Source organism: Varanus komodoensis, unplaced genomic scaffold (assembly GCF_004798865.1).
Source record: "Varanus komodoensis strain SLA01 unplaced genomic scaffold, ASM479886v1 scaffold6_4, whole genome shotgun sequence".
Lineage (NCBI taxonomy): Eukaryota > Metazoa > Chordata > Lepidosauria > Squamata > Varanidae > Varanus > Varanus komodoensis.
The window spans coordinates 1,611,554-1,634,493 of NW_025336347.1; the positions used below are offsets into that span (position 1 = coordinate 1,611,554).

The 22,940-nt window shown below is 46.2% G+C and overlaps 1 protein-coding gene across 1 annotated transcript in view; it reads right to left on the reverse strand.

The window, feature by feature from the left end:
- Window positions 1-22,940, reverse strand: part of GRM7 (glutamate metabotropic receptor 7) — a 456,262-nt gene that overhangs the window by 62,197 nt on the left and 371,125 nt on the right. The window contains exon 8 of the mRNA XM_044451860.1: window positions 890-1,825. Coding sequence (XP_044307795.1) covers window positions 890-1,825 — 936 coding nt within the window. The remainder of the gene's footprint in view (window positions 1-889; window positions 1,826-22,940) is intronic.

Here is a 22,940-nt window from a genome sequence, read left to right on the forward strand (position 1 = left end):
CAATCTGATTCTCCCTTTCCATTAGTTGCCTGGACCTTTACTACAACAATTCATCCAGAAAAGTTAGTTAATCCTTTGCATACTTTCTACTGAAATTATTTATGTAAAATTGTAGTGGTTGAAGTAAAGAGTAAGATGGTTAACTACCAATATGATTACCTCAATCATGCATGAGTATTGGTTTTTATTTGTACTAGACCCCAGTCTTCAAAAGAAGCTAAGAAATCAACTTTGGAAATTCTCATCATTTGCATCAGTCAAACGAAGACCAGTAATTAGCAGACTGAGCCTTCTTACTTCTTGAATCCAGAAACTTGACACAGCATTTCCCATAGCAGAAAAGCTGTACATTTTTTAAGTCACTATCAGTACCATGTAAATTCTACTCTCGTTAATAGGGCTGAGTGACTATAAATAGATAGTCACTCAAGAGAAATGTCTGTCTGGTTGGCTTATTCTTTGTGTAACAGACTTCTCAGGTATCAGCAATCCTTTGCTCTTGAGAAATGTAAGTTCCTATAAAACTATTTTTGACAGATTAAAGACTCCAAGTTTGTATGCTGTAATCAAAGTGATTTAGATATGAGATGTCTCTTGTGAGAAAAGGACAACTAAGTTCTATTCATTCCATTGAAAAAGGTATAGTTGAAACAGATGCAACAATGGAACTGATGGATGAACTGATTCGTATTGATCACCCACTGCTTTATCAAGAAATTACACAAAAGCTAACTGCATGGCAGCAGGAGGGGGATTGTGCATTTCTGTAGCTGTAAGAAACACTTTTGTCCAGCCAATTAGTCACATTTCCAGAAGCCCATTTAGACATAAATGCCCATGCATATTTAATAGCTGTAATGCTTTTGTAAGTTACTTGATTTTCACCTACCTTTTCAGCTGCTTGGGAAGTGCAAAAAAATATTGGAATGAAGGCAAGCCATACTATACAGGTAGTGTACATAGTGAATCCAATAGGTTTGGCTTCATTAAAATTCTCTGGGACACCCCGAGTCTTGATGGCATACACAGTACATGTAACCATTAGGAGAATGCTATACCCCAAAGAACATATTATTTGTAGATCCGTAATGTCACATTTGAGAACTCCTCTCGCTTGGTCTGGCTCCATGGGCTTATGTTCATCATAATCTACAATACTGTTGGGAGGGTCAACTGCAAACCAAATGAAAACCCCCAGAAGCTGTACTGATATCAAACTTGACGTGATTGCTAGTTGTGACGTCGGGCTAATAAGCCTGGGAGCTGTCACTGATTTTTTGCCCTGTTCAAATATGCGGTAGATACGGTTCGTTTTAGTCAACAGAGCGGCATAACTTATGCACATCCCCAATCCCAGGAAGATACGTCGGAAAGAACACACCGCAACATCTGGCTTGGCAATCATTAAGAAAGTGATGATATAACAGAGAAATATTCCCGTCAATAGAACATAGCTGAGTTCCCTTCCAGAAGCCCGCACAATGGGGGTGTCATTGTATCTAATGAAGGTTGCCATGACAAAAATGGTGGCAATAATTCCAAGCATGGCCAGGAAGACCGGGATGACAGCCCATGGGGAGTGCCACTCCAGCTTCACAATAGGGATCGGGCTGCATCCTGTGCGATTCGCATTGGGCCGTTGATTGTAGGAGCAGAGCTTACAGCTCACTTCATCAGACTGGTATTGGTATCCATCGCACAGCTCACATTGCCAACAGCAGCTCATCCCTTTAATAATCCTCTTTCGTTCTCCTGGTTTACAGGGAAGGCTGCAGACAGAAGTAGGGATTTTCTTCACTCCTTTGCCCCACTGCATTTCATCCATCTATAGGTAAAAGAATGTAAAGTAAATAGGGCTGGTTATCTGGAGGTCATTATCAAGCAGGCCCGTAGGACTGGTGAGCTTATGGACAATTAAAAATGAATATGAATATATTGGGGTAAAAACACACAGTAGTCAAGTTAATCAAGCAGGAAGTAAGTGCTTTTAGCATTTACTGGGAGAAAGAAAAAAGAGAAAGCAACATTTTGTATAATAAATAAGTAATAAACAGAGTAATTACAAATTGTTACTGTAGGGTTTTATAAAGGAGCCAATGCAATTTAAATTTAATAATTCAGTAGTCATCACCTGAACTATTTTTGGATTCACACTCACTTCTTCACAGCAACACAGCAAACATCATATAGCTATGCATAATCGCTTATAGCCTTTCTCATGTAGCCCGTTTTCACAGAGATCATTTAAAAGGCTGAAATAGTTTAATAAGCATGGAATGTGATTCAGTCATCCAGTCAGTCTTTAAAAAGCTGGCTCTAAGTGGGTCTGCACAGACCCTACACATTGGATGGACATGTGCGGGGTGGGAGTCTGGGTACACATTCCAGTGCTGATGTGGCTTCTCCCCACCAACACCAGTCACCAGCTGGGGTTCCCAAATGCACAAGGAAGAGCTGAATGTCGAGGGCATTGGTGTGCATGCCGTTCTGCTCATTCTTCATTTGCTTACCAATTGTTTTATTCTAATTACTTGGAAGAATCCTACAGTGCTGTGGACACCCAGATCTCTAAAGCAGAGTTGAACAGATTTGTTAGTTGTGACTTTGCTGAGATGGTCACTACTTTAAGCCAGGGTCATTCTATCATATTTCTTCACAGAAACAAAAAGCCATAAGGAAATTTGTATATTATCTGCACCTGTTTCTTAGTCTATGCATTTTGCTCACATTTTTAAAACATACACATTTCTCAAAGTACTTGACATAGCAGAAATTAAATTGTGTGTGTAAAAACAGAAATTCAGGGTTTTTTCCCTCCAAAGATGCATATTTTGCACATACATTTCCATAATATGCACATTGCTTGTGGTCATTCTTTCTCAGATGAGCTATATAGAAAGCTCACAAAAATGCAGATTTCCATATCAAACTTGTGGCTTAAAGGCACAGGAGAAGAAAACCTGATTAAAATAAAAATAAAAAGCAAACAAAGCCTTGATGAAATATTTGTTTTGCTCTAGAGCTAATAAATATATTATTACTTTAGTCAGTATTTGTTACTCCAACTTTTCATGGGAGAGTTCTGGTGCATACAAAAGTAATAAATAAACTGGTCAAAATGGTTAATGGACATGTTTGGAATGGGTGGAGAGAATACTAAAGACTAGATAATCAGAGAGAATGCTTTCAGAAATATGCCACCAAATTACATTAGCTCTGTCACCCACCCACTACTCTTACAACTCTTTTGTAAAAGAAACGCATTTTTCATTTTTGCCTGTTTGCTTTTTTTGTTTCAGTCTTCTTTTTAAAAAACAACAATGACCACAACGACAACGACACAACAGCTGAATAATTCTATTTCTTCCACTAAAGTTTGTTGCTCTACAGGGACATTCATAGTTTATTTATTTAGTTGTTTGTTTTTTTGTTTCTATACCGCCTCACAGCCAAAGCTCTCAGGGTAGTTTACATAGTCCATAAAAACAGATGATAAAAATACAAGACAAATATCATAAAGTCAGGAAAAAAATTTAACCAGCTAAAAATAGATAATAAAAATATACAATAACAAGAATAACAACAAGAATAAAAGAGTGACTCAGTGAAACACCTGGTGCCCCCCTCCCCCAAGCCCCTGGGTGACCTAGTAAGTCTTTAACAGCCTCAGAAAAGAGGGCTGTCTTAAGCTGATGAAGCTGTCAAAAATGTCAGATTTGGCATCAGCTGGGCTTTGCCACAGTGACAAAGATATTCCATAGATGGGGGGACCACCACCTAGAAAACCCTTCCCCTTGTTGCCACCCGCTGCACTTCCCTGAAACTGGAAGAAACCTGGAAGAAGGCCCCAGTGTAGTGTCTGGAAATAGTTAAGGGGGAAATTAGGCTCCAAAGAGGACCACCGCTTTGGAAAAGTGATCTGGCTGTACCAATAACCTGCATTGCCATGGAGGTTTCCTAGCAGCCTTAATTAGAAGCTGCTATACGTATTGACATACTGGGAAGTTATTTGAGATAACTTGTCAATAAATATGTGAACAGGTGTGACTCTACAAACATTGTTTGCACAGATTTTGAAAAGGCTTTTGACAAAGTTCCTCAACAAACAACCCTCTGCAAAGATAGCATCCTGGAATAAGAAGGGAGAGCTTCTTGTTAGAAACATAGAAACAAAGCAAGTCAGAAGGGGTCTCCTGGGCCATCTAGTTTGACCGCCAGCTCCAGCCGGCTCCACTCATGATATACCTGCCATGTGCATGTCCAGCCTGTCCTTGAACACTCTCACCGATGGGGCCTCAACCACCTTCCATGGAAGCCCATTCCATACCCTCAGGGTCCTAACTGTTCGGAAGTACTTCCTGGCACCCAAATTGAACCTTGGTTCCTTGAGCTTTGCTCCTTTGGAAGGTGTTCTGCCCTCCTCCACAGGGGAGAACAAGCCTCAACCTACCTCTGCATGGAACCCCCTCACATACCTAAATGTCACCAATAGATCCCCTCAAAGTCTCCTCTTCTCCAGGCTGAAAAGACCCAGTTCTCTCAGTCTCACCTCATACGGCTTTCCCCGCAATCCAGCCACCATCCTTGTGGCCCTACGCTGCACCAATTCCAATCTGTCTATATCTCTCCTGTACTGTTGGGCCCAGAACTGAACACAATACTCCAGTTGCAGGTGCACCAAAGTTGTACAGAGTGGTAATAATACCTCTCTCAATCTAGAAGCTATTCATCTAAGGGTGACGTTCACCCTCTTGACAGCAGCATCACACTGCGGACTCATGTTTAGCCTGCAGTTGACCAGCACACTGAGTTCCTTTTATTTATTTATTTATTTATTTATTTATTAAAACATTTTTATGCCGCCCCATTCGCCGAAGCCTCGGGGCGGCTTACAACATAGATAAAACAAGTTAAAATCCATATAAAATAATCTTAATTAAAACTCACATTATAAAATAAGCCGCCCTGGCCAGATAAAATTCAATTGTATTTAGCATTTAAAATGTTGCTTAAATAAAAAGGTCTTAGCCTGGCGCCGAAAAACAAATAACGACGGCGCCAGGCGGACCTCTCTGGGGAGCGCATTCCATAACTTAGGCGCCACCGCTGAGAAAGCCCTTCTCCGAGTAACCACCCTCCTAATTTCTCTCACGGAGGGCTCCCGGAGAAGGGCCTCTCCCGCCGATCTCAGGGGGCGACTGGGCAAATATGGATGTAAGCGCTCCTTCAGGTAACCAGGACCCAAGCCGTTTAGGGCTTTATAGGTCATTACCAACACCTTGAATTGGGCCCGGACTTCAATGGGGAGCCAGTGAAGCTGACGGAGAACTGGCGTCATGTGAACATAACGTCCAGTCCCCGTCAGCAGCCTGGCAGCTCTATTCTGAACCAATTGAAGTATCCGGACCGTCTTCAAGGGTAGCCCCACGTAGAGCGCGTTACAGAAGTCAAGACGGGAAGTCACCAGCGCATGAGTCACTGTTGCAAGGCAGTCGTACTCCAGGTAGGGGCGCAGCTGATGAATCAGCCGAAGCTGGAGGAAAGCGCTCCTCGCCGCTGTTGTCACCTTTGCTTCAAGTGAAAGCTCCGGGTCGAGGAGCACTCCCAAGCTGCGGACCTTGTCCCTAGGAGGGAGTGCAACCCCATTCAGGACAAGGTTCAGGTCACCTTCTCCGAAGCCCGAACCGCCAACCAACAGGACCTCCGTCTTGTCTGGATTGAGCTTCAGTTTATTGGCCCTCATCCAGCCCATTACCTCGGCCAGGCACCGGTTCAGTACAGCCACTGCCTCACCTGGATTGGTGGAAAACGAGAGGTAGAGCTGGGTATCATCAGCATACTGATGGGTCCGCAGCCCACACCTCCTGATGACCTCTCCCAGCGGTTTCATGTAGATATTGAACAGTAAAGGGGACAAAATGGAACCCTGCGGTACCCCATGGCAAAGCTGCCATGGCGCAGAGCCATAGTCCCCCAACACCACCTTCTGGAATCGGTCGTTGAGATAGGAGCGGAACCACCGCAAAGCGGTGCCTCCGACCCCCAATCCCGCCAGCCTATCCAGAAGGATACCATGGTCGATGGTATCGAAAGCCGCTGAGAGGTCCAGGAGAACCAACAGGGACGCACTCCCCCTGTCCTTCTCCCTGCACAGGTCATCGTACAGGGCGACCAAGGCAGATTCAGTACCGTACCCGGGTCTGAAGCCGGACTGAAATGGGTCCAGATAATCAGTTTCATCCAAGAGTGCTTGGAGTTGTCCCGCCACCACTTGCTCTAACACCTTGCCCGGAAACGGGATGTTGGCCACTGGTCTATAGTTAGCGGCCATCACTGGATCCAGTGACGCCTTCTTCAGGACCGGTCGGACTACCGCCTCCTTTAAAGGGGCAGGCACCCGACCCTCCCTCAGAGAAGCGTTAACCACTTCCAAGATCCAGGTTCCAATCCCGTGCTTGGAATCCTTTATTAACCAAGACGGGCAAGGGTCCAGAAGGCAAGTGGTAGGACGTACTCGTCCAAGCACCTTGTCCACATCATCGGGCCGCAATAACTGAAATTCATCCAATAATTCTGGACCAGACGGCAGCGTTGGTGTCTCCCTTAAAACCTCTGAATCAATAGTGGAATCCAGCTCGTGACGAATCTGAGCGATTTTCTCCCTAAAATGCTCGGCAAAGTCGTCACAGCGGGCCTTTGAGGGTGGAGTCAGCTCTTCCTTTGGCCCTGGGTGAACCAGGCCTTGCACCACTCGAAAGAGCTCCGCCGGACGGCATTGTGAGGAGGCAATGGAAGCGGAGAAGTGTCTCTTTTTCGCCGCCCTCACCGCCACAGCATAGGCCTGATAGTGGGCTCTTAAGTGTGTTTGGTCAGATTCATCACGTGATTTCCTCCACCTACGCTCTAGCCGTCTCCCAACCTGCTTCATTGCCCTCAATTCTGGAGTGTACCAAGGGGAAGAGCGGGCTCTGCCCGGTGGGAGAGGACGCTTAGGAGCGATCGTGTCTACAGCCCTGGTCATCTCCCCATTCCACAGTTCAACCAGAGCCTCGACAGGAGCACCCGTCTTGTCAGCCGGAAACTCCCCCAGAGCCTTCAGGAATCCTTCCGGATCCATCCGGCTCCGGGGGCGGACCCACACAATCGGGTCTGCACCCTTACAGAGGGAGATGTCGCTCTCGAGCACAAACCTCACTAGGAAGTGATCTGACCATGACAGGGGAGTCAAGCATAAATTCCTCACCCTCAGACCACCCTCTTCCTGCCCCGTCGAGAAAACCAGGTCCAGAGTGTGTCCACGTTCATGGGTCGGGCCGGTGACATGTTGAGACAGCCCCATGGCCGTCATGGAAGCCATGAAGTCCTGAGCCGCCCCGGTCAAACTAGCCTCGGCATGGATATTGAAGTCCCCCAGGACCAGCATCCTGGGGGTCCTCAACACCAGGTCCGAGACCGTTTCCGTCAGCTCAGGCAGGGAGACTGTTGGGCAGAAGGGTGCACGGTACACCAACAGAATCCCCAATCTGTCTCGGTCGCCCAACACCAAGTAGAGACACTCCAGCCCTGGTCTCGAAGGGACAGGAAGTCCCGTGAGAGTGATGGAGGCCCGGTAAACCAAAGCGACCCCCCCTCCCCTCCCCTCCGGCCGTGAACAGTGCTGGACCATATACCCGGGCGGGCACAATTGAGAGAGGGCAACATCCCCCCCCTCTCCCGCCCAGGTCTCCGTTATACAGGCCAGGTCGGCCCCCTCATCCACAATCAAGTCATGGATGAGGGCAGATTTGTTATTGGCCGACCTGGCATTAAACAACAGCACCGTCAGGCCCGAGGGGCGACTGACAAGACTCCCTGGCACCTTCTGGCTGGGAGCAAAACCAGAAGTAGGGACAGGTGTCAGCCATCTGTCCCTCCTTCTTCTATGCAGACACGTTAAGCCCCCACCGCTATTACGTCCATTGCCCATCACCACACCAATGGCGGCGCCAGTGCGCTCCCCAGGAAACTCAGGCGGCAACATGGCCAGGGACGACTCCATAAAAACAAGTTAAAACACTTTAAAATTATAAAACATTTAAAATTGGCCGTTCAACAGAAGGGACTGCCACAACAAAAGAGCAAGTCCCCTGGCCAGCCTAGCCCCCCCCCGAACAGCCCCCCCAAACGGCGGCAAACCGCCCTTTGGCCGACGCCCTTTGGCCGCCGGCCCCGGCCGCTGCTGGTGCTTTGTAGCCGCCGGCCGCCCGACGCCCCACCCCGTCCGGGCACGCCTGCCACGTGTGCAGGGGCGTGGCAGGGCAGTCAGGTAGCGGCGGAGTCGGCGGCGCGGCGCGGTCTTCGTGCGGTCTTCGGGTGCGTGCGCGGCGCGGTCTTTGGGCGCGTGCGCGGCGCGGTCTTTGGGCGCGGTGCGGTTCTCGGGCGCGGGCGCGGTCTCCTGCCAGGTGTTGTTCCTCCCGCCGGCGCTCCCCCCTGCGGCGCTTTATAGCCGCCGGCCACCCGACGCCCCACCCCGTCCGGGCACACCTGCCACGTGTGCAGGGGCGTGGCAGGGCAGTCAGGTAGCGGCGGAGCCGGCGGCGCGGCGCAGTCTTCGCGCGGTCTTCGGGCGCGTGCGCGGCGCGGTCTTTGGGCGCGTGCGCGGCGCAGTCTTTGGGCGCGGTGTGGTTCTCGGGCGCGGGTGCGGTCTCCTGCCAGGTGTTGTTCCTCCCGCCGGCGCTCCCCCCTGCGGCGCTTTACAGCCGCCGGCCACCCGACGCCCCACCCCGTCCGGGCACACCTGCCACGTGTGCAGGGGCGTGGCAGGGCAGTCAGGTAGCGGCGGAGTCGGCGGCGCGGCGCGGTCTTCGTGCGGTCTTCGGGTGCGTGCGCGGCGCGGTCTTTGGGCGCGTGCGCGGCGCGGTCTTTGGGCGCGGTGCGGTTCTCGGGCGCGGGCGCGGTCTCCTGCCAGGTGTTGTTCCTCCCGCCGGCGCTCCCCCCCTGCGGCGCTTTATAGCCGCCGGCCACCCGACGCCCCACCCCGTCCGGGCACACCTGCCACGTGTGCAGGGGCGTGGCAGGGCAGTCAGGTAGCGGCGGAGCCGGCGGCGCGGCGCAGTCTTCGCGCGGTCTTCGGGCGCGTGCGCGGCGCGGTCTTCGGGCGCGTGCGCGGCGCGGTCTTTGGGCGCGGTGCGGTTCTCGGGCGCGGGCGCGGTCTCCTGCCAGGTGTTGTTCCTCCCTTTTCACAAGTGCTGCTCTCTAGCCACTTGTCCCCTAACCTGTACTTATGACACCCATTCCTATGCCCCAAGGGCAAGACCCTGCTCTTATCCACATTGAACGCCATCCTGTTGTACCCTTTCCCTTTCCATAGTCTGTCCAGATCCTTCTGGATCCTGAGTACCTGCTCCTCAGTTGTGGCTACCACCCCCATTCTAGTATCATCTGCAAATTCGATCAACTAGTTGATAAAAGAACAGAAACAGTGAATAGGAATAAATGGTAAATAAAGGACATAAACAGTGGGATCCCACAGGGATCTATACTGGGACCAGTACTTTTCAGCTGTGCTTAAAAAGGCAAACTCCATGTTAGGCATCATTAGGAAAGAACTGGAAAACAAACCATCTAGTAGCATACTTCATTTATGCAAATGTATGATGCAACCATATTTAGAATACCGTGCACAGTTTTGCTCATCATACCTAAAGCAAAAGTATAATTTAGAAAAGGGGAGCTAAAAGCATGAAGAAAGGCTGAAACAACTGGGGATGTTTAGCTTAGAAAAAAGATGTGTATGGGGAGATATGATACAGGGGTTCAAAATTATGCATGGTTCAGAGAAAGTGGAGACCTCTCTCTCTCTCTCTCTCTCTCTCTCTCTCTCTCTCTCTCTCTCTCTCTCTGTACTAAAACATTGGCTCATTCTATGAGGCTGATTGATGGGAGATTCAGGACAGAAAAAAGGAAAAGCTTGTTCATACACTGCATCATTCAGTGATGGAGATCACCTCCACAGGGTTAGTGATGTGCCCTTTGGACGGCTTTAGAAGTGGATTAGACAAACTCATGAAGGATGCAGCTATCAGTAGATGCAGTTAGACCCAGCTGTATGCTACCTCTAGTATCAACAGCAGTGTGCCTACATACACCAGGTGTTGGGGAACATGGACGGAAGGTGCTGTTGCACTCATGTCCAGCTTGGGAGTTTCCTCGCCAGCAGTTGCCTACTCTGCAAAGAGTATGCTGAACAAGTCTAATCCAGCATGGCTTCTTTTGTTTTTACAGGAAAAGAGACTTTGTGAATAATTATCACTTACAAACGGATTAATTTCAGACAACCTTATAACATATAATTAAAGCAGTTCTACATTCCCCTGAACAATATTGTTTTAAAATGAAACCAGGCTTCATTGTGTGTACTTTACTGGCCAAGAGACTTACCCAAAATCTGACATTTGGATTTTCACACCTTAGATGCAAAAGCAATTGCACTGAACGATTGAATGACTCCTCAAAGGGCCTGCTACAAGCTCCCCTTTCCTCTGCATCCTCCATGTTTGTACATGAACCTGCCCCTGCCTGGAATGAGAAACAGGCATGCTTCCTCTTCCCATAGCCACCTACCATGATCAGGAAAACTGGCAATGCAGGATTCCCAGTCATGGGAATGCTTCTAAGTGTAGTTGGTTTTCTTTGCAAAGGCCAAGGATGGAAAGAATGGTATGCAGGACCCCATGACCTCTACCGAGTGTGAGTCTTTGCACACTTGTCTACACACCTGAACAATGTAGCAAGCATGCAATGTGAGAAAATATGGAGCCACGTTAAATGGCACATTCAAGTGAGGTTGGATAGGTGCCTGCAGTGGGCAACTTGACCTTATTCAGAACAAACACTGATCTGAACACACTTGCTCAGAAAGGGATCTGTTAGCAAAGCTGTTTTCTGTTTGTCACTTGACATTACTATATACCATTTGCAAGCGATGGATAAAACAAATACGGCTTGCTCTTTTCAATGTAAATCCCAAATGTATTTATCTTATAAAAGAACAAGATGTTATTCATTGTGGGCAAAATCCTTTGAGACTCTGTTGAAATGAACTGGAGCTGCGCAGTGGTGTTTGCTCTACTCGTTTCCATATACCAATGGCAAAATGCTTGGTTGCATGACGCTGCTGCATTTTTTAAAGAATACTGCATTATTTATAGGATAGAAAACTCACTAGGGATGTGTGAATCTGCAAACCTGGAGCTTAATGAGTTTTCTGAATTCTACCTCATACTCCTTTATTCCTATACCAGATTGCAAGGATTCTTTTCCTCAATTTTCTTTTCACATGGAAAAAAAAAATTACTCCCAGGCACACTGTTGTTGTACACCACCCATGTGGGACTATTGTGTGTGGTATAGAAATGTAATAAATAAAGAAAGAAAATTTACCCTAATACATGCATGAATTGAGCACAGTTTTCAAGGTGTGTGCTAATTAAAGACAGTGTGATTGAGGGACAGTGTGGTGTAGTGGTTAAGCATGTGGAATCAGGAGATCTGGCTTCTACTCCTCATTTAGCCATGGAGCTCACTGAAGGACTCTGGTCTAGCCACAGGCTCTCCGCTCAAGTCACAGAATCTCACAAGGTTCTTGTTATAAGGGTACATCTGAGAGGAAGAGGACAATTATATTAGCTGCCTTCAATTCCTCAGAAGAGCGGTGGGATATGCTTATAATAGATAAATAAAGCCTCAAAGCACACTTTTTAAAATATTTTTTCCATTTGCATTTTTCAAAAGCCCATTTTCCTAATACATTTTTCCTTTGTTTGCTCTGCAGTCATGTGCCAAACTCAGAATGTGGTCTTCAAATGCCACTCACATTCATTCCCTTCCAGGCTGTGCAAACTTGGTAAATTCTGATCAAAAGCAGGAAAAAAAGTTCATTTGTCCATAAAAAACCACTCTTAAGTTTTTAAAGTGGCATGTCCTTTAGCTTAATTCAAGTCAGTGTTGGCCCAAAAACCAATTACAATCACTACCAGAGTAAATATTCCTTTACTGTAACAAATTGGTGGGAAGACTTTAAAGCAATCAAAATGGCTGTTGCTCTAGCAGAGGCAGGTGAGGACTCACTGGCTTGACTTAAACTATATCTTGGGTTGCTCAGTGAATACCTGAGTGGCTAAATCCCCCCCTTTCCAACTTTCCATATTCCCTACTACTGCCATATTGATGGGTGTCTCTAGATGAGAGCCTGAATTCTGGATTAGATAGGTCCTTCTCCCACAGATCCATTTTGGACTGGAACTACAGCCATCGGGAATCTGGCCCCAGTCTTTCCTCAGCACATGGTGGTCCTGTGGTCGTCCTAGACCAGAACCTGGAGACAACAGTTCCTGTCACATACATGGCCCTCTACTTCCCCCAGACTAGAAGAGAAAGAAGTCCTCATATTGCAACCTGCACTCAGTGGGAGAGCTGGCTCTGTGGCAGATCTCCCAGGCTGGTCTGAGCACAGCTACCTAGCCTGTGTAGACTCGTCACATGAAAATGGTGGCACTGGAGGCAAGGGGCTTCCTGGCTCTTGAGGTCAACCTCTCTGGAAGCTTCTCAGCCGGCACCCTCCTTTTCCACACAAAGTTGATGAAGTGTGGGTATTGCTGACTGTGTGGAGTCATGTAAAGCTTTTGGGCTTGGCATCCAGAAAGGTCATGCATGCTGGATAGGGGTTGCCTGCTCCATATCTGGGATGACACAGGAAGTTAACAGGGGAGCATTGTTAAATAAGCAGCACCAGGCATGACTGGTGGATTGGCACCATGTTATTCTTGCACATAGTGGACCCATTGAAATGAAAGCAATTTAACTTAGAAGTCAAGTTCATTTCAATGGGTCTTTTTTATACAGGACTAACTATGGACAGTATCCTTAGTGAGTTACTTATTAGTCAGGATCCTGGGGTGTTCTGAAGCAAATTCCCAGGACCTCTGTCAATGGGCACTGGGAGATGGAAGAGGGATTCATGGGACTGTATGAGTTGCGGACACATTAGGGGCAGGGACTTTGCTGTTCCTGGGCTTAGGACCAGGCTTGCCTCACTCACATATAGCAAGGCCCTTGCATCTCTCCTGCTGTTAAGCTAACCGCGTTGTGGCCCTACTTTCACCCAGTCTTATGTGTCCAGCCATATTATTTCTGAGGGAACAGTTATCACAGTGGAAGAACACTACAGTTTGCAATATATAGCAACATATGACCTGAAGCCCCAAATGCAGAAACAAACCTGCTGCCTTCCAGATGTTTTTCATTCCAACTTCCATATGCCATTTGGTTAATGGTCATGGATGATGGAAGTTGTAGTCAATATGCTGTTAAGTGTTCCAAGCCCCATGTCTAGGAATCTTCTCTAATCATGGTGCCAGACAAAATCAGGAGTTTGGATCAAAATTAATTCAGTGGCTGAATTTGAATGTGTTTATAAACCAAGAGTCGACTCTACACATGGACATCACCAAATGATCAACACCGAAATCAGATTGATTGTGTGCTTTGCAGCCAAAGATGGAGAAGCTCTATCCATTTAGTAAAAACTAGACCAGGAGCTGATTGTGGCTCAGATCATGAGCTTCTTGTTTCAAAATTCACGGTTAAATTGAAGAAAGTAGGGAAAGTAGGGAATAGCAATGCCAAAGAATGTTCAAACTACCTTACAACTGAGTTCATTTCACGCGTGAGCAACATTATGCTCATAATCCTACAAGCTAGACTTCAACAGTACGTGGACCAAGAACTACCAGAAGTAGAAGCAGGGTTTCACAGAGGCAGAGGAACTCAAGATCAAACTGCAAACATACGCTGGATCATGGACAAAGCTAGGGAGCTAACCTTCTGCTTCACTGACTAAGCTAAAGCCTTTAATTTTGTATGGATCACAACACATTGTGGCAAGTTCTTAAAGAGATGGGAGTACCAGACCATCTTATTTGTCTCTTGAGAAACCTCTATGCAGGACAAGAAGCAACAGTGAGAACTGGACACAGAACCACTGATTGGTTCAAAATTGAGAAAGGAGTTCAGCAAGGCTGTATACTGTCGCCCTGCCTATTTAACTTATATGCAGAGCACATCATGAGAAAGGCAGGGCTAGATGAATCACCAGTTGGAATTAAAATTGCTGGGAGAAATATCAACAATCTCAGATATGCAGATGATACCACTCTAATGGCAGAAAGTGAAGAGGAACTAAAGAGCCTCTTGATGCAGGTGAAGGAGGAGAGTGCAAAAGTTGGCTTGAAACTCAGCATCAAGGAAACTAAGATCATGGCATCTGGTCCTATCACTTCCTGGCAAATAGATGGGGAAGAAATGGAGGCAGTGACAGATTTTATTTTCCTGTACTCCAAGATCACCAAAGATGGTGACTGCAGCCAAGACATTAAAAGACGTTTGCTCCTTAAGAGGAAAGCTATGGCAATCTAGACAGCATAGTAAAAAGCAGAGACATCACCCTTCCAACAAAAGTGAAGTATAATTGAAGTTATGGTTTTCCCAGTTGCAATGTATGGCTGTGAAAGTTGGACCATAAGGAAGGCTGAGCAATGAAGAATTGACACTTTTGAATTGTGGTGTTGGAGAAGACTCATGAGAGTCCCTTGGACTGCAAAGAGATCAAATCAGTAAATCCTAAAGGAAATTAACCTTGACTGCTCTTTAGAAAGACAGATACTGAAACTGAAGCTCAAATACTTTGGCCACCTAATGAGAAGAAAGGACTCAGTGGAAAAGACTCACATGCTGAGAATGATTGAAGGCAAAAGAAGAAGGGAATGCCAGAGGTTGAGGTGGCTGGATGGGGTCACTGGAGAGGTGGGTGTGGGGTTGTATGGATTCTGGGGGATGGTGCAGGACAGGAGATCCTGGAGGAATGTGGTCCCTGGGGTTGTGAGGAGTCAGACTAGACTTTGTGACTGAACAACAACAACTCCCTGTGCTAATGATAAACTGTCTTTTCAACCCCAAGATCTGTGAAATGATAATAAAAAACATATACAGAATTACTTTACCACTGAACTGAACATAGTTCTCTCCTGGATCGGGATGCAGGGCTGCAGAGCAGGAAATGTGGCTTTCAGACACACTTTCTATCTAGCACTTCCCTTTAAAAATCACTGTTTTGGTAGTGGCTCTTTGGGAAATTCTGTATGGTGGAGTTGTTGCTGTGGTTATTGCAAGATCTCCAAAGAATGAAGAGAGGCAATAAAAGCAAGACATTGTCTTATACCTGACCTCTTGTCCTACTGAATGATTTGCATGAGCTGAAAAACATGAAATAGCAACATTCTGTCATTAGATAACCTCTTTCTTTTCAGTATAGAGGAAAACCACAATGTGGAAAAAATTGGAACAAATTTACATATTGCTTGATTTTAAAAGCTGCACAATAAATGAAACCATTAACAGCATTTGCTGACCCTTTCAAGGCACACGATGCACATGGAAGTGCAGTATTTGCAAGCCTGTTTCTCCTACCGTTACCTGCACTCACAGATTTGCTCCCTTGTGCTGTTGTTGATGAAAGCAAGCCTGAAGTGTGAGGCTCAGCCATTTCAGAGTCATTGCAGAAATTGGAGAGAGAGAAACCCTGCATTTTTCCAGATTAAAAGCCGCTCATTTCACCCTTACAATGAAATGTCTTTGTATTCCCCCCTGCCTGCCCCTACGGACTCATGCACAGCTCCGAAGACTCCTTTGAAAGAACAAAGGGAATTACGCCTGGTTTGAACAAGGCTTGTTGGCATTCTTTGACTCGTTAGTGATATGGGGTTGTGACTGTCTCAAGTGTGTTTTCAAGCTGCTTAGAAAGCCCTATTAACTGTTAAGTTAAATTGGATGCAGCCTTGACACCTGTTTAAGACCAAGGGGTCACTTTCCCCACCAGTCTGGGGTAATTACGTAATGCAATATGTTGTTTTAGGTTGCTAGGCCTCATGTGTCTATATTTATACCAACTGGCACTGAAGAAATGTTAGACAAACGCTGTCCCAAGAGAAAGACACAGGCTTTCAAATGCAAGCAGTGTAAAGGTAGACACAGTCCCTTTCACTTGCCGTTGTTATGCTGCAAAGGGCTGTGTGAGAAATATCATACACGATTTCTCACCTACGGGGGTACGGGGCAGGGGTTGGATCCTCTATTGATCTAGTGAGGAATGCTTCTCCTCCCACTTCTCCAACTCCGGCTCATCTGTTCAAAAGAGGAGGAAGCACTCCCATCGATGGAGAACGAAAGATGTGTGAGAAGGGAAGTTGCACGTTTGGATTCTTTCACATTTAGATCAACAACGTGCATAGAAAAGCAGCCCATCTAGGGCTTGGCCCTTTCTCCCCAACATGCTTGCTTTCCAAGAGGAAGATCATCAGCCCTGAAATCTCCGTCTTCATTGCACAGATACTTTTTTGGTGAATGTTACTCTTGGCATACGGTTCCTTTCACTTACAAGTGGAATCTTACAGGAGCGCTTCCCGCGCAGGTTCAGCTTGTGTGTGAATACTGGCATGATGCAGGGCAGACTGATTGCAGATATACGTCGGTGTTGCTTCATGATCTCGGGGGGAAGAAGACTCAGGCTGTCAGCCCCACCCACAATGCAACGTGAGGGAAGCGAGATCACACCATGAACAGGAATTGCCTTGCAGTACTGGCTGTGTGTGTCTCAATGGTGCAGCATTCTGACGACCCTTAAAAGAACCCAGGCATCCTTCAGGGGCAAGCATCACATCAACCCGGTGACGATCATGAGTCAAGTGTGAACAAAGGATGTGAGGCACCAATGTGCGTGCAGTTAAGGAACAGGAAATATGGCAGCAAAGGTCCAAGTCACCCAGTTGTAACACCTTCCTCTGATGCTTTTCTTACATGAAAGCCCTTTCCTTTCCTTGCCAAAAGGAATATTTCTAAAATCTCTCTTGTTTTATACAGAACAATTCCTTGCAATGTTTAATTAAAATAAAAATCAGTACAAAAATAATTGTGTGAGCATTAATTAACACACCATGCCTCAAAATAACCGTTTTCCCTTATGTAGCTACAGTTGTTCCCTGTAGCTGTTTAATAACAGCTACACTATGATTTCCATGGATATATTAGAAACAAGAGATGAGGATTGTTCTCAGATTTATTGTTATCTTGCAGATTGCTTTCCAACTCCAGTTACTAAGTCAGCAGTTCAAACAGTTTGGGTATATTTAGCCTCATAGATAGGAATATTTGCATGACTTAGCTCCTCAGGCTTATCCATTTAAGTCTTGTAATTAGTTTCTAAATCCTGGGCTTCAAAATGATAATAGTTTGACTCTAAGAATATGTCAATAACGCACAGTCAATACAAACCACAACAATATTCAAAACCAGAATTTGTCTGACTTCTTCAAAAAGAACAATACAGAACGTGGGTTGCCAGTGAAAGTCTCAAATCTGAATCTGTAAGGTGCTGACTTGCAGTGACTCCAGCTCAGTGCAGCTGCTGCACCATTAGCCAATGTGTGTGTGTGTGTGTGTGTGTGTGTGCGCGCGCGTGCGCGCATGCACACAAACACATGCACATCCCTGGTTTCTCTGAAAGCTTGCCGTTCAATGTTTGGTATATAGTGTAACCCTTATCATCCAGGCCTTGATTTGCATCACTGAAACATGTATGGGCACTTGGGAAAGAGGAAAAGTACAAGTGTATCACTTACCTGGCTCAGTGACAGCCTTCCTACCTGAACTGATTTTTCAGATTTTCTGCTGAAAATAGCCCCTGGACTGCTGAGGATGGGAGGACAAAAAATCTGCCATAGGCTGACTTGCTGGGGTGGTTCAGGTTTTCATAACTGTCATGACTCATGACAACAATGGGCTTTCTGAAAATGCTAATGCATGGAGCAGATCGTGTGCTAACCCTGCCTTTCATGGTAGGGCAGGAAGACGGTAGTCTACCGGGGGATGGCTTTTCATTAACCTCTGTATTGTCAATGGAATTCTTCCTGACTCTGGTTGGGTTCATAGCAAGACTATCCTTCCACCACAGAGGCTGTACACAATTTAAGGTGGTCCACTCTCAAGAAGTTGGAGACCCATAGTGGATTCTGGAGAGATACCACTTGGCAAGGATGGCATACTTACTGATACCCTGATGCTATGTAACCTGGGTTATACTCATGATTACTCCGAGATGTAGTCATGATTACTTCTATTCACCTGTTGAAAAAGAGCCCTTTCATTTCTTAGTATATAAGGAAGCTGGGGACAATAAGATGAAAATGTGCTGTTGTTAGTCACGATGTCGGTCTCACCCATCGTGACCCCATGGACAACATTCTTCCATGCCCTCCTGTCCTCCACCATCCCCCGGAGTCCACTCAAGCTCATACCAACTGCTTCAGTGACTCCATCCAGCCACCTCATTCCCTGCTGTCCCCTTCTTCTTTTGCCATCTATTGTTTCCAGCATCAGGCTCTTCTCCAGGGAGTCCTTCCTTCTCATTAGGTGGCCAAAGTATTTGAGTTTCATCTTCAGTGTCTGGCCTTCTAAAGAGCAGTCAGGGTTGATCTCCTCTAGGACTGACCGGTTTGATCGCCTTGTGGTCCAAGAGACTCGCAGGAGTCTCCACCAGCACCACAATTCAAAGGCCTCAATTGTTTGGCGCTCAACCTTCCTTATGGTCCAGCTTTCACATTGCAACTGGGAAAACCATAGCCTTGACTATACGCACTTTTGTTGGCAGGGTGATGTCTCTGCTTTTTAGTATGATGTCTAGATTTGCCATAGCTTTCCTGCCCAGGAGCAAGCGTCTTTTAATTCCTTGGCTGCTGTCCCCATCTGCGGTGATATGTAAGTGGAAGAAAACTTGAGCCAAGCCTGACCTACTTTGAGTGGGACAAAGCGTACTTCAAATGGACAGCAGGCTAGCTTACTTGTAGAGTAATCTCAAGGAGATCCTAAATAACCCACTGTACTGTGTTTGCAAAGCTCTTCTAGGATAAAGGACTCATTTCTCTTTTTGACTGAGAGTCTTCTGATCTACAGAGTTCTAGACAATTCTGATGGTCTAATCATTTGCTCAGAACAATCTCAGAGCCAAACTGCACATTGCTTTAATTATTTGTAAGTATCCACAGACTTAGTGTATGTTTGCACTTCTACTTTGCACAGCACTAATTTGAATGAGAATAATAGCACTGTGGGAGGGAAAAATTAAGCCTCCCCCATCATTTGCTTTGTGAAATTCACCCCCCCCCACCAATGGGGGCTTAAAGAAGTAAAAAATCATTGACACCAAATGTTGTTGTTGATGTTGCTCAATTGCAAAGTCGAGTTTGACACTTCATGACCTCATGGACAACATTCCAACAGGTTCTCCTGTCCTCCACCTTCCCCCAGAATACACACAACCCCACACCCACCTCCCCAGTGACCCCATCCAGCCACCTCAACCTCTGGCATCCCCTTCTTCTTTTGCCTTCAATTGTTCTCAGCATCTGGGTCTTTTCCAATGAATCCTTCCTTCTCATTAGGTGGCCAAAGTATTTGAGCTTCAGCTTCAGTATCTGGCCTTCTAAAGAGCAGTCAGGGTTGATCTCCTCTAGGACTGACCGGTTTGATCGCCTTGCAGTCCAAGAGACTCGCAGGAGTCTCCTCCAGCACCACAATTCAAAGGCCTCAATCCTTTTGCGCTCAGCCTTCCTTATGGTCCAGCTTTCACAGCCATACATTGCAACTGGGAAAACCATAGCCTTGACTATACACACTTTTGCTGGCAGGGTGATGTCTCTGCTTTTTAGTATGCTGTCTAGATTTGCCATAGCTTTCCTCCCCAGGTGCAAGCATCTTTTAATTTCTTGGCTGCAGTCCCCATCTGTGGTGATCTTGGAGCCCAGGAAAATAAAATCTGTCACTTCCTCCATTTCTTCCCCATCTATTTGCCAGGAAGTGAGAGGACCGGATGCCATGATCTTAGTTTTCTTAATGTTGAGTTTCAAGCCAACTTTTGCACTCTCCTCTTTCACCCTAATCAAGAGGCTCTTTAGTTCCTCTTCACCAAATAGCACTTAAAGAAGAACCGTACTGCTGGGAGGAAAAGGTGGAGCAAGGGGTACGAATGCTCTCCCCCTGCACTGAGGTCCCAGTCAGCATTCCTTGTGGGCAGCAGCCAGGCTTCTGCAGCTCTCCATGGTGCTGTGTGACTTTCCCCTGCAGTGCGCTTTCCCCTGCCCCAGTTGTGATTGGGGTTGCAAGAGGCGTTAGACTCCTTCCGCAGTGATCCCATCTCTGTGTTGCTGTGCTTGTCTGTGTGCTTGTGTGCCCCCTCCCCATCTCACCACTTAGCACCTCTCGTGGCCCCCAAGGATGAAAATGTTGTTTGCCCTAATCTATAGAATGCGTTCAGCAGGTAACATTCACAATGTCCTTTAAGTGCATGTAAACTTTAGGATCTGGCTGTCTAACAGAATTCATGCTCCTGTATGACCCTACCCCTCTTTTTTAAGATAGTAGTTGGAGACTCATTCATCTCCAGAGATGTTGGTCAGCAGTTATCTGAGGACACGGCCTTTTTGTGATGGACACAGTATGCCATTTCTTTCTAGAAAGAGCCCCCCCCCCGCTGCCCCTCTGTTGAGTTTTGAGTGGCAAGCTAAAAATGTTCTGTATGCCTGAATAAACAGTGGCATCGATTGTTATTGTTGCTATGGAAATCATATTGGCTTGCTGCTTTTACTAGTCTATTTGTGGTTTTATTCTTTATCATCTGCTATGTTTGTGATTTTGTCTTCTGCAATGATTTATTCATCTTTAATCATCGGATTGTGCTGACTGCAAGCTGTCGTGAGATTTCCATTTCAGTATTATTGGGTGTTGTGGCCTCAGCATTGAGGGCTGGCTCAACAGAGCCACCGCTAAGGGCAGCGTGAAGATGCACAGCTTCCATCGGCCGATGCTTTGACTTCCTGTCACACACTGTCCTCCTCGGAAAAGGCTGGTGCCAGGGCATGTTGGGAGAATCAGATGCATACCTTCCTATTTCATTTCAACAACCCCAGAGCCATCTAAGTTGCCATGGCTTGTGTGCTTGATAGAAAGTCGCAAATAGCATACTACTAATTGTGACATTTTGAAGAACACAGATTTGCCCCAGTTTCCTTTAAAAAAAAAGCAGCATTCTGACGTTTAAAAAACCTACTGGAGAAAACGCATGCTTAAGAGATATTGGGAAGTAACAAATATCGAGCTGCGCATAAGCAGTCTCTTGAAATTCTACTCCCTATTTATGAGCAGAGAAACATCCCTGTCTCTCTGTGGGGTTAATCACAGTGCACTGCGGGGGGCAGAAATGCTCAACCATTTCTCACAGGGATCACCACTGGCTGGCATTGTAGTGCTGTTTAAATGTTGCATAAAAATGCTCACATTGTTGGTTTGGGTGTGTGTGCTTTTGCTGCCCATTCAAGCAGTGGCAGCATCAATTGGGTTGGCAGGCTGGATTCACTCTGCACACAGCCCAATGGGGGGTGCGATGACGGGGCAGTGTCAGGTCCAGCTCCAAGGCAGAGATGGAGATTGTGCCAAGTCAACATCTGCCCTCCAATTTCCTGAATTTTCCCATCGCAAAAGAGGCTTCCATTGTTCTGCCTCATTCTTAGGGTGTTTTATAGCTTACATGTGCATGAGTGTGAGTGTGTGTGTGTGTGTGTGTGTGTGTGTGTGTGTGTGTGTGGAGGGGGTAGGTCGAGTTTCTTAATCATTGCAAAATGGGCAAGCCCTTTCTTCCTATTACACTACTCTCCATTGCTCTGCAGTCTCCCAGACTGCCTGCACTTCCGGATCTATGGAAGGCATTATCATATAATGTCTTCCCCTGGACTATACTTGTAGGGTAGGAAGCCAAGATGGCTGCCAGGGAGATTATTGTGTGATGAAAAACTAGACAAGAGTGCACATTCCTCAGCCACTTTTGAACCAAGGTAAGTCCAAGAAACCTAAACTCAGGTTATGAAAATTTCTCTTAAATTAAATTTCTGTCAACATTAAATTAATTTGTGGAAGCAAATTCTCTTCTAACAGATTGAGTGAGAATGATTGAAGAAAATGTGGGATACATTTTCAAAACAGCACTAAGCAATTCCATGATGTACTATGTTGCAAAAGCTTCCCCAAATCTACATTTAAGTCTTGTTTTATTTCCTTGTATTAAATGCATGTTTAGTGTTGCTTTCCTTGCTTTTAAATCAGAAAGGTAAGTGTGTCTCTTTTAGAATTGCAGCATTCACAAGGCTAGGAGTACGACAGTTTAAACAAATGCTCCTCAATCACAGAAATTAGACGTAATATCTGAACTGATTGTGTCTGGTTCTTGTTGGAACATTTCTCTGTTGAGGTAAAATAGCTTCTCACACTTCTTTGGACACCACTATTATATTCCAAAAGGAGTATTGATTATACCATTAAAAACCCGATCATGAATTCAGTGGCTGACTGCTGGATTTTCTCTCTCAGCAGTTTGCCTGTTTTGAATGCAATTCCAAAAGAACATTTTATCTCTCCTGATTTCTTAAATAACTTCAGTGCTGCTGCTAATTTTCAAGTAGGCACATCTCTCCCCCATGACCGGGGCTCCCATATGGCACAATGATGCTTGTGCGCCTCTTCCATTTTGCAGATCCTGCCGAAGCTAGACAATAATACTTCGTTGCTATTGCTGTGTGCCATCAGAGCATCCCCAACTTATGGTGACCCCATGAATGAAAGCCCTGCAAAATGCCCCATCCATGCTATTCCTGCTTAGAATGTCTAAATTCCAGGCTGTGGCTCACGTTACAGAGTCATTCCATCTCTTATTTGGTCTTCCTTTTCATCTTCTGCCTTCAGCTTTCCCTAGTGTGATTGTTTTCTCCAGGAAGCCTCACATTCTCATGCTGTTGGTCTGGGGC